We start from the raw sequence: 18182 nt of genomic DNA on the forward strand, positions 1-18182 counted from the left end.
GACTGTCAGGAGGGTATTTGGTATGGCAGTGATGTAATTGATACATGATGAGATACTTGTCATTCATATTATTCATTCCTGCCTCTGTGAGGAGCATGAAAAATGCCACAGAGACAGTTACTGTGTTGTTATACTCATCCAGTTACAGTTGTCAGCAGTGAAGGAGCTCAGTAAGACATATAAGGAGCTAAAATGGAGGGTGAAGAAGCTGACTTAGCCCATATAAACCTTTTACACTGGACCTAACAGACTGGAGCTTTGTCTGAGCGCTATTTCATCTATTTCCCGTTTTAATTTGAAGGTGCCTAACTGTGTTTCCTTTTACTTCCCTAGAAGAATTGCTCTGAGCAGAACACATACCTCAACAGTCCCCTTAGTGAAAAGCATAAAAACCCATTAGAACCAGTTTTTTACTTGGATCTGCACCACATTCCAAAAAGTCGAAGATATCAATCCCCTAATTTTGTTTAGAGTTTTAATCACTTAGATCAATAAATTACAGATCAAAGTGCTCTAACTTGCAATGTTGAAGAAGGAGATACATCTGCTTTGTCCAGATCTGTGCCAACATTCAAAGGGGTTCTTTCTTGGCCCATCCCCTATCGTTCACCTCTGTTGAAATCCATTTTGTGTAATCCAGCAGACAAACCAACCAAAAAACAGAAATGGCGCTCAGTAGAACACACACCTCTGCCAAGGCCCAACGGTCCCCTTAAATTCAATCAATCATGCATCAACTTCACACACTCCCTACGGATGATTCCCTTCATCAAGATCCATGGAATATTCTCTGAGAAATCAAGGCAAATGTCAAAATGTTTAAAAAAGTGGAAATAAATTCACCTGCGATCCAGATCTGAGCTAAATTCGAATGGGCTCTTATGTGGCCAAAACCACATCCTTCCACCAAGTGTCATCAAAATCTATTGAGTCTTTTTTGTGTCTTCTTGTGCACAAACAAACATACAAACCAACTAACACAGAAAAGTAACCTCCTTGGCGGAGGTAACAAAGCAAAGCGTTGACCACAAGGCTCCAAACATTTCCAGCACTCCTACATCAATGCATTAATTTCTCATTATTTAAGAAGTTATTATCACAAAAAAACTGTGTGAGCTAAAAGACATGTTCACTGGTAAAACCGGTAATAAAGGAAGATGACAGGAACCATGTAGCAGCGGTCAGCTCTGCCTCCTGTCCTGCTCCACGACTGTGATTCTCCCTCACTGTGGTTTGCTGTCACTTCATCGTTCATGCCCTTAAATAGCCCACATCACCCTCTCTTACCCTGCACTCCCATCTCCTCTGCATCACTTTGGGTGTGTGTGTATATATTCATGTGTGTGTGTGTATCTGTGTGTGTGTTCATGTGTGTGCACAGGGCTTGCTCAAAGTGGCAATTGACAACGCACGGGCTCAGGAGAAGCAGGTGCAGCTGGAGAAGACGGAGCTGAAGATGGAGCTGTTCAGAGAGCGGGAGCTCAGGGAGACTCTGGAGAAGCAGCTCGCCATGGAGCAGAAGAACAGAGGTACCGCCTGGCGCTGAATCCAACTCGTGTGTGTGTGTGTGTGTGTGTGTGTGGGCAGGCGTTAACTCGTGTGTATTTTTCGCAGACTTCATAGGCCTTTGCACATGCAGACGTGATAGTTGTTGAGTGCACGCACACGGCCCTGCTTGTTTAATGTTGACTTTATTGAAACTTTGACACGAGTCGTCGTCTATTTCTTCGGTTGCACATAATCTGCTTAGCGCCGGGTTAGCTTTCTAATAGTCAGTTAACATAATTGGAAATACACATCACACTTAGAGAAACTCACTCCGGCTCTCATGTTAAATGCATCAGATTCATACGCTAACTGTGCCGTTTATGTTTAATGAGAAAAATTCATGAAAAATATCCCAATAAATTTTTCAATTTGCTTTAATTCCCTCCAGCGGTTTGCGAAGCCGCAGCCAGTATTTGCTCTGATTCTCCGTTAAGGGGAAGATCTTTATATATGATAAAATATTAAGCATTTTTTATATATCAGTATGAGATTTTCTTATTTTTTTAATGAGGTGATTATATCTGAAATAATCAGATTTCAGTCAAAAGAAGTGTCCTCGAATCTGCCCCAGACTTCAGTTATCACAACTGTGGTCTTTTCTCATGTCAGCGATCATCCAGAAGCGTCTCAAGAAGGAGAAGAAGGCCAAGAGGAAACTCCATGAAGCTCTGGAGTACGAGTCCAAGAGGAGAGAGGTGGCCGAGCAGACCCTGAAGCAGCCGTCGCCCTCTGACAGCATGCGTTCACTCAACGGTCAGACGCTCCACAGTGAGACACTTGCTATTTCTTCCCCATCTAAAACGTCTTGTGGGTTTTCAGTGTGACAGATGAGGACAAAGAGCAAAATGGGTTCAGCTAGTATGATTGTTCAGGAGATCAACGTTACCTGAAGGAACATTTCGGATTCCTCAGAGGACTTTATCCTCAAAAACAGAATCATTTTATGAATGGTGTTAATAAATTAGCTCACATCTTTAACCATATCTTATTTACTTCATATTTATGTCAGAGGTAATTAGATTAATGTTGATTCATGCATATCTAAAATGCTCAGCCTGTGTTCAAAGGCTAAAACTAATAATGATGATTTATAATCAATTTATCTGCTGAATATGTTCTCGATTAATTCACTTATCAGTTAGTCTGTGTCTTCAATCTGTGAAAAGAACGTGACATCTTGTTTTGTCACACTGAAAAAATCTGAAGATATTTAGTTGCAAATTACTTATAAAAAAAGTTAAAAAAAGAAACCTTTACATTTTAAAAGCACAAACCAGAAGTTGATTGACGTGGAAACAATTAATTCATGTTCAGTAAAGCTGCTACCTAAGTCATTTTACTTATAATCGATTAGCTGATTCTTGATTCAAGCTGTAATCTGCACATATTACCATCTACTTAGTAAGATATTGCTATGTCGGGTGCAGAGTGTCGTCATAACATACATATTTACAAGCTTTCATTTAACAGTTAGAGGTAGAGAGTAATTCAATTCATGATTTGAATCTAACAGCACGGGATTGTTGCATAGTTCAGGATTTACATAGAAAACAAGATGAGATCTTTACTGTTACTGGGAAACCTTCAAATAACACGTTTTTTTCAAACTAAATGTCCTGCCGTCATATTGTGTTTTATTTTCAACATATTAGTTAGGTGTGCATGTAATATTGTTCTACATGTATTATTTACTTATTTCACTGTAGTTCATCAACATTAGACAGCACAGAGTGGAGTAATCAGGCCAGTTACAAAATCCCAATATGACAATATCCAAACAGTTTTCCTATCGACTCATTTAACCACCAACACATCTGTACTTTTATTTAATCAAACAACAGAATGCAAGGTTCACTAGTTTTAAGAGATCATTATCCCGAAGTCTGTACAGATACGAGGGTCGTTTTTATCACCACTGGTAATAATGGCGCTCTCCATCCAACGCACACGTGGGAAGGAGACGTAGCTCGGAGCGTCTTGTTTTGAATGAACGATGCGTTGTGATAGGTGGATGTCAGGGATGTTTAACGGCGGTGATCCCTCTCTTCTCTCAGACTCTCTGACCCCTGAGATGGAGAGTGACCGCAGCAGTGGAAGAACAGATGCTGAAAGGACAATACAAGGTACAGGGGCTCAGATGAGACAATAAATCTCTCTCTCTCTCTTTCTCTGGCTCTCGCTCTCGCTCGCTCGCTCTCTCTCTCTTCTCATCCCCCCCCCCCCCCCCCCCTCTCTCTCTCACACACTCAGACACACACTCACATGGACACATAGACACACACTGCTTCAGTTTCTGTGCCTGCTGTTCGGGCATACAGCTCACCATCTGGGCCACGGCACTGGGTCAAGATCATTGGTTTTCTGTAGAAATAATATTATTCTTTTACTTGACTTCTCAGAGGCGGAGATTCCTTCAGGAAACAGATATACTTTTATACACAAAAAAAGGAAAAGCGATGCACAATTTACAGTGAGTAAAACAGTGAAACAACTAGAGGAAGAAGGCTGGAGACAAAGAAAGAATGAAAGAAGTGGTTTGTTTACAGCCCGGGAAGCATTAATGAGTCATAAAACCACAAAAAGCAGTGGAATCCCCCCTTTGATAGTAATAAACGGGGCAAATCAATCCATTTTATGAATAAGCCTTGTACATTTTTAATGGTTTGTTTGTTTGTTAGCCTTGGGGGTGCAGTATGTGTTTGGGGAAGGGCGCTGTAGTGATAACCTCGGTAGACTGTCTGCTATCTGTGTTTACCCAGATACACGACACCTCGCAGAGGTTGAATATCCTCATTATTGCTCCAACGTCTTCCTTTAATACGCCTCGGCCGCGTCCGCTCACCACCGTCTCTTATCGGCGAGAGAGGTCCCGATTTATCTTGGCGGAGAATGCTCCGTGTAAATTGCTGCATAAAAAGTGGGAGAGAAAAAAAATATTCGTCCTTTTATGCAAGAATAAGTTGGGTCCCTTGAATTCTTTAATGTTTGATTAGTCTACTTGAACTGGGTTTTTTTTTTTTGTAAAAAAGAAAGAAAAACCTACTTAGTGAAATGATGGCTCCTCCCTAATTAAATGTCATTCAGTCACTGCGGGGATCTGAGAGGAGTTTGATGTCCAAAAAAAGGAAATCCATATGTCATAATTTAAATACAAAGATAACTTCTAGATCCAGCGTAATTATAGCCCCTTATTTCATACCAAATTAGTATATTTAACCAGAGCGTTTTACACTTAGATGATGAAGAGCCGGCTCTTTGTACTCTAATTGTATCAAGTTGAATGTGTTAACGCTTTACACTCCGGAAACACTGCAGCCGTTGTCCCGTTTGAATGTAAAGTTTGAGTAGGAATGGAGCAGAATTGGTGTTTCTCTTTTTATATTTGATCCCTGCTTGCACCAGTGAGCCCCGGGGCAGATCATTTATTCGGGGCTCTCTCAGTCCCTGGGATCACTGCATGGAATAGCAGAATGAAGGAGGAAACTGAACAACACGCTGCACTTTGTGTTTTTTCTTCAATTACAGACGCATTTGTCTGCCACCCATGTCTCCTCTGCTCTACTCTGCAAGCCTCGCTGTATAATTAACCTCGAATGGCAAAAAATGATGTTGATGAATTGCACGAGCAGGAGGGGGAAAAAAAAAAAACAAGCCTATCACTCGCATGAAAGCCGAGAGAAATGTGTGGGTATATTCTCAACTCCAGACTCAGGGAGGCGAACGGCGAGAGAGAGAGTGTGGGGGGGGGGGGGGAAATAATAATGAGGGCATAATTTTAGAGAACTAATTATTTCTATTTGTCTTTTGTCACACTTCTCTAATTCTGCGATATTAACACAGTCTGTGTTTATTAATTGCTTTTGCAGTGTTTTGAATCGGGTCCAAGTGGGAACGTGGCTCTTTTCACAGGCAGGCGAGCTACTGGGACTGTACCTCGCCAGTACTGCCTGGCAACGGTGCACACGCCAATATCTTCCCCCGGTATCTCCGCCGGTTCCCTGCCGCTTCCCACTCGATGTGTTCGGCAAGTTTACACGACCCTGTGCACAGAGATAAAGTTCTTTGTTGCAAGATTAAACATCAAAACAGTTAAAGTGAAATTAAAATTAAATGAATGAATGTCACTGAAGCAAAAAAGGCTGTAATTAATGGATCCCTTAATTGTCTTCATAAAATATTTGCATGGGCATAATTTGCATAATTTCCATGTATTAATTAATCTTTCAAAGGAATTTTATGCTGAGAGAAGCCAAAAAATTCCCTTTGTTTTATTTAGCACCTAATGAAATATTTATTCTCTTTAATGAACTTTTCATCTCGATTTTTATATAAAAATGCTAAAGTTTGATGACAATGAGACGCTCTTTCGTAAAACGGCGCAGATCAAGACGTCACCGGTTTTGCTATTTGTGTGCAGACGTGTCGACGTTTGCGCAAATGTGAAAATGGATCGAGGAGTCGCTCGTCAGACCCTCGTCTCTTATCCCCCGTCCTTCGCGATGATTTCATCTATCAGGAGTGAAACGCCGCAAATATCCAGCGTCCTCTCGACAACGCATTAGCTGTCATCAGCCCCTCAAATAATCAGACAGTCTTTGTTTTCATTAACACCCCCTATAGCTGTGAGGATGGGCAGGCAGACAGGGTGTGAGGTGAGCGTGTGATGTTTCTTCTGCTCGTGCCCAGAGAGGCGCGCACGCTTGTGTGTGTGTGTGTGTGTGTGTGCGCGTGTGTGTTTGTCAGGTTGTGTATCCCGGCTCTGCGCTAGAGCACCGTGCGTTCACGCCGTAATGACTTTTACACAGAACTCAGTGGTTGCTGCTTGAATAGAGGCAGCCAGAGTGCAATGCCTCCGAGACCCACGGCAGTGCTGGGTAATTAGCCTGTGTGTTTGTGCAGCCCCCTCCACCCCACCCCCCCACCCCTCCTCACACACACATAACATGACCAAGCCTTTGTTGTCTCCACTCTCTGTGCACAAAGCATTAAGCACCGGCTAAGGAGTAGAGAAGGACTAATTGATGAGATAGTGATAAAGCAAAAGATCATCAACAAAAAAGAAAGTTGATAGAATGGGAATCCTGTTGCTCCTGTGTGTAACGGCCTCGGAGTGAAAACCAGGTGTGTTCTCCAACATCTCTGCAGAACAGGACTCCGGCGTCTCCTCCTCGATGTCCTGCGCGGCGCGTGTCATGTCCGACAACTTTCCTCGCCTGCTCAATGTCTTTGTGCGTCTGTGTGTTTCTCTTTAGCGTTGAATTATTTAGGCGCGCTGCCACAGAGAGGTGCGCTTCCTCGGAGGCTTTAACTGTAGCGTTCTCCGGCAGAGGAAACGCGAAGGTAATAAACGTCACACATGCTCCTGAGCTGTGCCTAACAGATGCTTTTACCAGCTCAGCGTCGGAGCAGCGCTGCTCGCTCGGGCGAACACTCAGACAAGAGCGTTTCGCTGCAAATGGACAAAGCTCGTTAGGTTGGAGGTGTCTGGAGATAACGCGGCGGAGGAATGTCTGCTGTTTTCAATAAACACTATTTCCATGCAGGAAATGTCACTTAGAGAGCGCTTTACATCGTCAGCGCGGTAATATGTTCGAACAAGCGTATCAGTAGAGATGTCTCAAACACGGGCAGCACACGGAGCGGATACCTATCATGGCTGCTTTTACACTGTGTGTTTTGTGGGTCATGAAATATGCATGTGACCCTGTTATTATATGTGTATGTCCTGCCTAATGCACTGAATGTGATCTTAAGTACAACGGCGAAGCAACTTTGAATTACAATATTAAATAACGCACACTTTTTTTTTCCTTTTCTAATCTGTGTATCTTGTAAGTAAGAAAATGGGCGTACGTGATATTTAATCGTATTTGTCACGGCCTCTAACTTTATCTCATCCCTAAATTGGTTTATGAAGCCGCGGTAACGCTGCTGAAATAGAAAGACTGGAGGGCAACATTTCAAAGTTACGTTTCATCAACAATCACATCCTGAATGGTGCGTTTTCGTCAGCAGGATGTTTCGCTGTCGGCTAATCCCTGGCTCCTGTGTGTCCTCTGTTGCAGATGGAAGGCTGTTCCTGAAAACCACCGTGATGTACTGATAAGGCCGCGAGGAGCTGGAGGAAACAAAAAAAAAGATTTCATGAAAAAAAAAAGAGAGAGAGAGAGAAAGAAAAGAAAAACCCATGAAGATTCTCGACGGCCCTTATCCAGGCTGATTTAATAGTGGAAAGAAGTCAAGCTGCTTGTAGGAGTTCAATGGAAATGCTGTGTTCACCCGAATGCTGGAGGAGGTTGTGTCTGAATGTAGAATAAGTCTTTTTTTTCCACCACCAGAGGCCGGCGCAAAATAGTTTGATAAAGCAGGTTTTGACGGGTTGGCCTAACGTGAAGGATAACATATATATTGAGCACAGTAAAAAATGTACCCATGGTACACTGTTGGTAATAACTCGTAAATTCACAGCACTGAAGATTTTTATACTGTATCTCAGCCAGCGGGAAAGCTTCGAAAACGAAAATTCGACTGAAGGTTTGTTTTTTGTATTTCAAATTGAATTTTGAGACGCCCAACGCGTGGAGATGAACCTCGCGGAGAGGGCGAGAAAAAAAAAAAAAGAAGAAGAAGTGTGAATCTGTCCACGTGTTCATCAAAAGAGAAGACTGATGTTTTGATTTCAATGTTTTCTAAATTAGATGACAATACAATCAAGTTTCCTTTTTACCATTGTTGTATATACATGATCGGATGATAATGATAGGAACAACTCACTCTATCGAGCCCCAGCGGACTGATGAGGTATGTGTATATAACGTTAAGAGGTATTGTGTATGCAGTAGAGCTATTAGGCAAACAATACCACCATTTATATAAACCTACAGTTTTGTTTTGTTCTATTTCTGAGCCATCATTCTTTCCTATAGCTGCCATTTTGGTGAGAAAGCATGCAGGCATGTAAATGTTTGTCCTGGAATTATGATATTTAATAAATCCTATATTGTGCTGAACAAATACTAGGGTTGACTCACTCGAGCCCGCAGGATTTTGAAAAAACATAACTATCCGACATTTCACTTTCCAAAAGACTTTTGCTGTCGATAGTACTGTATTCTTTGTAACAGAGGTAATATTTCTTGGAATTTACTGTACATTTGTCATGAGACTCACTCAAACGTCAGCGCCTCTCGATACTTTTACAGAAAAAAAAAAGGAAAAAAAAGATCCAGACTAATTATGACCACGTGTCGGCTTCAGCAAACAAACGGTCACGACACAAATGTTTCCAATCTCGACGCCATTTAGTGACCACAGCGCTCAGATCGCCGTTGAGCCGACACAGAGGCACTCTAACTTTTTTTAGAGTGCGCGGCTGACATCCTGACGAGAAGAAGAACTCGCGATAAGTTTTGATTTTTCTCGTTACTTTCCCTGGAGACTTCTGAATTTCCGTGCTGAACCGCCTGTGTATATTCTCTAGACATGAGCTGATGTCAGTCGTTTAACTGCAAACCAGTTTAGACCTTATGTGTTACAATCAGGAGAGGAAGAGGAGGAAGAGGAGGAGGAGTGTCCCATGTTCACGATGTGTTTGTTCTTTTTGTTTCTCAATGGAGTGTCTAGGTCTGTTGTCACTGATAACTTATATAGCTTTCTCGAATCATCTCTTCATTGTATTTCAAATTCAAATAAAAGTTAACATGTTGATGATAAACTGTGAGTTAATGTCGCCTGAGGTCTTGAATACACTTCTATGTCGATGACACTGTGGTTTGAAGGTGGACGTCCCATGTGACACTGGATTTATTGTAACATTTCACGCACAGCCACTGACTCCGGATCGTGTATAAAGATGGACGACATGACAGCTCCCCAAAACTGAAGCCCCCTGGTGGCTGGTATAAGTATACGTCATCAAACCCCGCCTATACTCTCAAGTTCGTTGTAAATTTTCCAGTAACTTCTTTGATGCCACAAAAGTAAGTGGCAGCAAGATGACTCCTGATTGGTTGAGCGCACACATCTGCAGGAAGTCAACACCACGGCTCCGCCCCCTCGATTTCTACTTCGCGGACTAGCTGCAAATAACTTCCTTCATATTCTAAACGAATGTTGGATACTGTAGCTTTATTTCATGATAGTGGGAGGCGTCGTCCATCTTTGTATCTATTCTATGCCACTGACACGTAGGCGTCAGTTGAAGATGAAAATGTAGGCGAGTGATGGAAACAACTGCTTTTCTTTGCAACTCAAAATAATTGTTGTGTTTTCAGCGTGTGCGTTTTTTTGACACCTTTAATATCAGCCCTCAGTCTTTTAACAAATTTCTGTGTTTTATATATGGCTTAAAAAATTTAAACATTACAGGTATATTGTACTGTAGAAAAACAAATGAGCATATTGTTCTTCCATTTATATTGAAGTTTAAAAAAAAAAATTGTATGTGTCTTGAAAGGAGAACTTCTTCTTTGAGTTTTTTCCTTCAGTGCGTGAGTGTGTGTGTGTGTGTGTCACGTTTAAATGCATTGGCTAATCCTGGTGGGGGGGAAATGTGTAAATGAGCGGGTGACCAAGCTCAATGTAAATTAATAATTTCATGTGTACTTTCAAGTGTGTGACACTAATTCACAATATATCACCATAAAATAAACACTTGCATTTTAACCAGTTGTGCACAATGCAGGGTGACGCATCATCATGTTTGTTTTAAGAGAAAATACACCCAGGCATTGAGGGAGTTGCATTTTTCATTTTCTTCTTTTTCAAATGTGACACTGTCTTTTATTGTGGAGCTTACAAATATAAACTTATTCTTTTCTCATAACGATTATTAATAATGGCTGTTGAGTTAACATTATTTATTTCTGCTCTAAATACACAATAGGCATGTGCAGGGATCATTTCAGAGCAGTAACAGGTACAGATCTGGAAACACATAAAAATATGAAATGGACATTGAGAGACAAATTTCTCTAGTAAGCAATTCTGAGGGAAATGTGTTGACACAGCATGCTCGGCCCATTCCCATTTTGCATGCTTTTTAAAGCACGGCCACAAAACAGCCACCGAGATGAATAATTGACTGATTGCTGCATAATTCAATGCTGCATTGTAAAAACCCAAGGCCTGAAATATTTCAAGCTTTTTTTTCTTCTTCTTCGTATTAAGGGAAATTAGGTTAAAGTTTCAATCAACCTTGAAAGAACAATATGACACACCGGGCGATCAATCACGGAGCCACGCTGCCCGTCGGGTTCACGCTCACTCCGACTGCTGCTGCTCCTCCTTGAAATCCAACTCTGACATCTCGTCCACTTTATCCGTTTAATGACTCAAGCGTTCCTCCTCTTTCACCGCAGTGAAAGGCTCACTCTGCTCGCCGCCAATGAGCTCGTGAGACGTGAGCTGTTCACAGCCATTACTCCGATATTCTGTTTATTTCTCTATCTGATGCCTTTTTTTTTGCGCCCGGCATTCGAGAGGAGAGGCCCCGCAGCTACATGTTTCATATCACTGCACATTTTGTAATAAATTCAATTCAGTACAAATATGACCATGAGGCACAAAGACTTTAAATACCAAATGTGCATTATAGCTGTGTTGTTGCATTTGCTGCGGTGTGGAAAGTGCAGCCCTGATTGCATATTCAAAGCGTCAGCAGCCGTGTGCTTTCTTTACTTGGCATGACGCGGAGATGTGCTCATGAAGACATCATCCAGATGTGATTATTCTGCATGATCCCGTCTCTCCTCTCATTCTCTGCCTAATGTCACATTGCTCACTTTGTTGCTGTTTAGTGTTTGCTTGACCAGCTGAAGAAAACTGCTCCCGACACTGTCTGCAGATTTTTTTTTTACACTTTAAGGGTAAAAAGTTTCACAAGAGAGAAGTGAAGTTGTATTTATACGCCAGCATCGCCCCGACTGCAGTGTTAACCCCGACCCTGCTAATTCTCTGCTCATCATCACGACCAGGCAACGGCCATTTAGTGCAAAGCAGTAATTCTGCATGTCTTGATAAGTCCGTGGTGCCCCGAGTCTGCAGAGAGACATTAGGAAGGTGCCGGCTGATAGTCTGAAAGATAGGACTAATGTCACCTAATCAGATAGACCATTATGTATTAGCGAAACTACAAAACAGTTTTATCTGACAAGGGCCAGGCCACATTACCTAAATTAACATTTTGCAAGCGTGAACATGGAAGACCACAGAGGCGAGGGGAGGGCTATAGGACTGCGGCCTGCGCTTAGACATTCGGCAGTAATTATTAATTTATGATTGTCTCTGGTCTTAATGAAAATGAAAGCCAGGAAAGAGAACAGGGAGGGATAATGTGGCGTGAAATTGAGTTTCATTTGTACAGGGGCCACCTTTTAACTTTGCGCTTCTTAGGCGGAAATGGAGCTGAGCGATTCCCCCCTCTCTCTCTCTCTCTCTCTTTCTCTCCAGAGAATGTATCACAGTGTTTTCTCTTTTTTTTTTCCATCATGTTCTCTCTTCCAGTCTCTCAGTCATATCCTCTCATCCTTTTGTGATATTTGGGGCCAACACGCCCTTTAACATCTCCATTACTCGTGCGAGGCCTTTTCAAAATGACACAAGGCTCTTTGATGTCTGATAACTATGTCAACAAGTTTCTTGAATGGAAATGTCTCCGCACAGTGTTGCTTTAATGTCAACCGGGCAGCACAGAAAGGTCTGCCATCAGGTTGGAATGAGAGCGGCCCGAACAAAGGTAGATTGATTGTGTCACTGTTGATGTGATACAAGAAATAAGTTTAAAGTGATTATTATTTTCTATTTAATGGAGGTATATGCTGGTAACGCTGATCCCTGTGGGAGGGAACATGCTAATTCAAAGCTTGCACTCAACACCGAGGTGATAATAGTGTAGCAGCAGGGACGATGGAGGTGATAAGGGTCTGTGCAGAAATATATGCACACACGCTGGGCATTAGGGTTATTCATATATATGTAAAAATATAGATTTATGTATTATTTAAGTATTGTATTCTGGCAACTATATTTTTGGTTTATTTTTTGGCTTATATCATTGCACATGACATGGAAGGCATCGATTTTTGGTTGGGCGGGATATGGCCACATGGGGGCAGTTGGATAATTACATGTCTGATAGAAAAAGGGCAACATCTACTGGAGTTGTGTTTTTGGACATCTGATGAATCCAAACATCCAATATTAATTGTATTTTAGCTCCTAGTTTGGTCTCCACCACCTCCTGAGGGAAATGTCTGTTTCTTAAGCTGCTAAATGTCCCACTCTGTTCACCACCAGCAAAGCAAGTGGATTTCTACAGATTTATCTTTTCTGGAGAAATCTTTATTTATGGTGTTGATGGAAGGGGCAGTTGGATATGTACATGTTTAGGGCAACATTGATTACAGGTTCACCTCATGAATCAGAGTCCAATATTCACCGTCTTTTTGCTCTGGTTTTTTGCTCCTCACCACCTCCCAAGTGACATTTTTTACGATAATTTTAAACCATTCATTATTTAAAATGACAATTAATTTGAGCAATATCACAGTAAACACCAGAATAATAACACCTAAAATAATTTTACTGCAATTATTTTTTTTATTTGCTGCCCCCTCACAGCTCACTTCAAGCGTGATACAGCCAGGGCAACATTCGACTTTGAAGCTGCTTCACATCTGAGGTGGCGTCTGTAAGCTCTCGCAAAATTACTCACAGCCGGAGTATCCAAATCACCAGGGTTGGTTATATTAAGTCAATTACATTTTTACAATTGTGAGCGAGGGATGGTTAATTTAGTTTGACCCGTGAGCCCCCCCCCGACACTCCCCCAGATAGCAGATGGATGAGACGAGTGACCACAGGCGTGAGGGAGTGTGTGTCTGAGTGTGTGTGAGCCCATTGGATTAGTCTTCATTTGGCGCCTCTGTCACGAGGGAGGGGACGAACGAGCACAGTGTGGCAGAGCAATGCAAACACACAGGGTCAGACAAACACACACAAACACAAGCGTGCGCTATTAACCCCCCCCCCCCCCTCCTCCTCACTTCAGCTCATCAACTTTATTTTGCAATCTTCCCTCAGAACCATTAGAATACCCTGAAGAAATGACTTTCCAATTAAAGCGGATCTAGAGGAAGAAGAAGGTTTTTTCTTTTTCCCCCCCTTTTTTTTTTTTATCTCTGGCTCCTGGAGTTCTTTATTCCAATAATTTAAATTGGAATTGATTTTTCAATTTACCCGCTGACTGCTATGGACACAGAGCAGGGGCCAAATGGAGCCACATCCCCGGGAATATTTGTCACCATGGCTTGCCCCATGTAAATTTGCACAAGCTCCCTAAATAGCAATAGATTTCATCCTGTGAGAACAATCAGGCAGGACTTCTAGCGATGATTCAGCAGCATCAGGTATTTATCTCTGACTTTATCTTGTGTCACTGATCTTCCCTTAATTCCCTTAGTTCACTAATTACGACTTAATTCAATCTTGAGGACAAACAATCACAAATCTGTTCAATTACAAAATACTTATAAGAATCTTAGGCTTCGTCCGCGCCATTACGTTTTCATTTGAGACATAGCAAAACACTGCTGGACTCGTTTTAGTATGACAACTCCAGTGCTGTGTTATTGTCTGGACGGGCAGAAACAGAAGACATAGACACTCACTACCGCTCACTGATTGGGTCTTTTCTGTCCCGGTGTAGCCTTCACGTGATTCCTCAGGTATTAGTTCACGCGATTTTGAAAGGAAAAAAATTTGCGTCGAACGCACGTTAGAAACGTCATCAACCCCCCCAACTCGTAGGATCCCCTGCTGTGTTCACTGCGCGAGTTCAGTGCATGCGTGAAAACAGATTCAATCGGGAGCATTGTTGCCCCATGTAGTCTTCGCTTACCGCTGTTTTTGTAATGATACAACAATTTACGCCGGTAGGAGACGTGCTATTATTCAAGCAATCTAGAAACAATTTTGCAACTTACGAGCAAATGCTTCCTGTTTACACCAGGGCACGCATGCCCAGTGTACGCGAGTGGTCAGTGTTTTCAGGCTGGTGAGTATGGGCGGAGATTAAAACTAATACGTAGCCGATAAACGCATGTGTGGACAGAGAGCGTTTTAGTTTGAATTCACTGTTTTCCAATGAAAATGTAGTCGTACGGCTTTAGTGGCTTTAGCAGCTTATTTGACAAATTGTTCCTAGGTTTATTTTTTATGAGGTTGTTTGCGCTCAAAGCGTCAATCGGGCCAGACCGTTCTATTACACAGCGTCCCCACATGTTCTGAGGAAACAGTAGTCTGGCCGGGGATCTAGAGCCTCACATGTTTGACAAACTGTACCTATGAACTCTGCAGCAGCAGCAGTTCCAGCTGCGTCCTAATGAGCATTTATTGCGTCTCCACTGCAGCGAGCGCTTTGCCGAGCGCCGCTTCAAAGCCGAGCGGCTCCTTCTCGGGCTGCTTTACAGATGCGTCGCGAAAAAAGCCGAGGCTGTTCCACTGTGGACGAATGGCTCTGTCTTTGGCTCCTGACAGCTGCGCAGGCTTGTTGTTCGCTCTCTCCTGAGTTGTTTTAATAAAGTTGTGCTGCAGGAGTAGTGAGAGAAGATTAATGGACGCACAGGAAGTGTGGCAGTTGTGAGAGGATGCAGGACAGAGCGGGCCAGCAGCCATCTGTTCCCTCTCCTTTACAGCTCTCTTAATGGAGAAGCAAACCAAACAACATGGATCTGAGCCCTGCAGACAGACACGCACACGCAAACGCACACACACACACACCCACACACACACATACACACACACACACACACACAGCCACAATAACAACCACACACAGCCACACACACACAAACACACACACACCCACATACTCACACCTCAGTTGCACACACCTAAACACAAAACATCACTTTATGTGACAGAGATGAGAGCTAGGCTTTTGTCATTGTATTCCCTTGTTGGATATGTGTGTGTGCTGGTGTGTGTGTGTGTGTGTGTGTGTGTGTGTGTGTGCTGCTGCTGCCTGTGTGTTCCGCTGCCTGTGTGTGCTTGTTTTTTTTTCTACCTTTCAGCGAAATAAAGTTGGGTGTGAGCCATGGCTGTGAGATTTAGATGAAAGACACAGCCTGGATGGAACGTGATTAAGAGATATGTTCTTGAGGCAAAACAGGACTTGGCATTTGCTGAGACAAAACCTAATCAAATTAAAGCAAAACATGGCCATTGTTGTGGAGTGTGTTCTCTGCCTGTGTCACGTTTGAAATGAAACCCTGTCGAAGAGATACGGGGCCGGTGTCTGTGCAGCATCTCCAGCGCAGTGCTTTTATTCAGATTTACACACAGGCACTGACTAATGACGGTTGTGCCCAATGATGCCTAAAGCACTTTATGGAGCTGTCTGGGTTATAAAAGATGTTTACTGTGATGGAGCTGAACGGCTCACTGAAACAGTATTATTGTTTACAAGTTATTGTTTCAGATTAATTCACTCAGCAGAATGGTTAAAATTCGGCGTCCAGCGGGCGTGACCACCTCCGGCCCTTCCCTCTGCGGGGGGGGGGGGGGGGGGGGGGGGGGTTTCGCTGTGGACTCGCCTGCTTTTGAAACCGGCGCTCCACGTTGATCAGCGGGCCCTAATGAAATCCAAAGTCGGACTGTTTCTCATTTTGTTTATTTGGAATGAACGCAGGCCACGTCACGTTAAATGACAGGACGGCTCGTCTCCCTCTTCCTCCCAGTGAAGACATCTGTACGACATGATGAAGTTTCCTCTCCGAGTATCAATCCTGTAATTGAGCTCAGGGAGAGGAGACGTGATGTGCACACAGAGGAAGTGGAAGCCCCCCGCTCGCTCTTCCCTCCGTCCCTCCTCCTTCTCTCTCTCTCTCTCTCTCTCTCTCTTTCCCTCCCTGTCTCGCATCCAGACACGGGCTAACTCTGCGTCTTCACTCTTAATACCCGCTTTTACATTCGATTTGTCAGTCACCTCTCTGCAGACGGTGCTTTAGTATTAGCCGTCGCAAAGCCACTCATTGTCCGGGGCGCACTGGGCCTTGGCAGAGAGGGGAGAGGCACACGTGGAATCTGAGGAGAGCATCTCCTCGCCGCGCCACATCCTGAGCGAGACAGAGGCCTGGAGCTACCATGTCTTTACTCGTGTCTCTTTATCTGTCTCGTAACGTTGCTTTTCCTAACGCCGCTCTTCGGATCCCGTGGATCATGAGGAAGCCGAAGTGAGAGCGGATTAAATATTAACACAACCTGACACAGTCCCCAGCGGAGCTCCTTGGCCACTTCACATGATACAATTAAAAACATCCCCGCATGCATCGAGTGGGAACACTTATCAACAACGCGCTGGCTTCACAGAGTCAAAAAATAAATCTTATATTAATCTATGGAGAACCCCTACAAGGAGGAGGCCAAGGTTTCCATGCAGCCACTTAGCTGAGTAAGAGAGCTGGAAATAAAAACACAGAGAGGGAGATGAGGGTCTTACATTATTTATACCCGCTAATGGCGGTTGACTGTGCGCGCCAATCGGCAAACAGAACAATCTGCTGAAATAGACACACAGCTGTAATCAAGGCCATACATTTCCTCTTCCTCTCCTGTTCTCTGCTAACTGCTCGGTCAATTGGAGTCAGTTTAGTAGCATTTGAATCTCTCGCAGTAGATTATCTCCTTTTAATGGAGACAAAGGACAACGCGGGAGTAGATGGCCACTAGCAGAGGAGCAGATTATACCTCTGTGAAGCCATCCCGGACAAAACTGGGTACAGGGGGGATACCGCACACAGCCCCGGCGACATATAAGATATCACCATGCATCTACCGCAGATAAGAACAATAGAACATGTGCTCTACCTCGTTCTGTCCACAAAAGGAACCCATTAGTCTCGTTGTGCAGCCCTAAAGCTGAGCATCGCAGGGGGGGAGCCCGCCACTACATGCACACACATGTGCCTCTCATTTCCTATGGCAGTCCAGGAGTATCCCTCAACATCCTATTGTAAAGTTTACCAGGGGAGTGATTCGGCGCATTTAAAAGAGCCCAGAGAGAAACGCCAAATGATGTAAACGCAGGCAGCTGCTCGCTGCTAATGCCGTACAGTAGACAAAGAGGCCCAGGCGAGGCTGGATGTGTACAGTATCTATATAACATTATGGGCTCTCTTTCATCTCCTCGTGCGCTCTAATTGGAACAACATGAAGACTCAAGGTGTAGTAGAAGTGCAGGGAACCGAGCCTCCGACCAAACGCCGACTTTTTTCTGTTTCTGCCGTCGAAACACCGATTTGAGCGGCAGGTGTGTGTTTTTGAGATTTTAGCATGTGTGCTAAATTAGGTTACATCCAAAATATCAGCGTGACTTAAACCATTATTTACATTCAGTAGTTGTAGTAACAGATAGAGATAAGAGATAAGATGCATTTATTAGCCCCAAACACATGCACAGACATGCAAAGGCACACTCATGCAGGTAGGGAAATTTAACCTCTGCTTTTGACCCATCTGGTGCAGGACACACAGAGCAGTGAGCGACCATGTACGGCGTTGGGGAGCAGATGTTGGGGGAGTAAGGTGCCTTGCTCATGGGCACTAGACAGGGTAAGGAGACTTAGATTGCTTGC

The 18182-nt window shown here is 43.4% G+C and overlaps 1 protein-coding gene and 1 long non-coding RNA gene across 7 annotated transcripts in view; one reads left to right on the forward strand and one right to left on the reverse strand.

The window, feature by feature from the left end:
* dachd (dachshund d) overlaps positions 1 to 10228 on the forward strand; it is a 93513-nt gene extending 83285 nt beyond the window's left edge. For 4 of the 6 annotated variants that reach the window (XM_062403085.1, XM_062403087.1, XM_062403088.1 and 1 more), the window contains 4 exons: positions 1382 to 1529; positions 2158 to 2316; positions 3603 to 3671; positions 7614 to 10228. In XM_062403085.1, coding sequence (XP_062259069.1) covers positions 1382 to 1529; positions 2158 to 2316; positions 3603 to 3671; positions 7614 to 7651 — 414 coding nt within the window. In that variant the 3' untranslated portion in view covers positions 7652 to 10228. The remainder of the gene's footprint in view (positions 1 to 1381; positions 1530 to 2157; positions 2317 to 3602; positions 3672 to 7613) is intronic. The other 2 variants (XM_062403086.1, XM_062403090.1) reach the window with 1 other exon arrangement.
* LOC133967560 (uncharacterized) lies at positions 2910 to 7664 on the reverse strand. The gene is made up of 3 exons (XR_009924044.1): positions 7519 to 7664; positions 5482 to 5588; positions 2910 to 3653 (listed from the first exon to the last, which is right to left on the reverse strand). It is a non-coding gene; the product is annotated as an uncharacterized LOC133967560 (long non-coding RNA).
* Positions 10229 to 18182: the final 7954 nt, after the last annotated feature.

This window comes from Platichthys flesus, chromosome 13, assembly GCF_949316205.1.
Source record: "Platichthys flesus chromosome 13, fPlaFle2.1, whole genome shotgun sequence".
Classification (NCBI taxonomy): Eukaryota; Metazoa; Chordata; class Actinopteri; order Pleuronectiformes; family Pleuronectidae; genus Platichthys; species Platichthys flesus.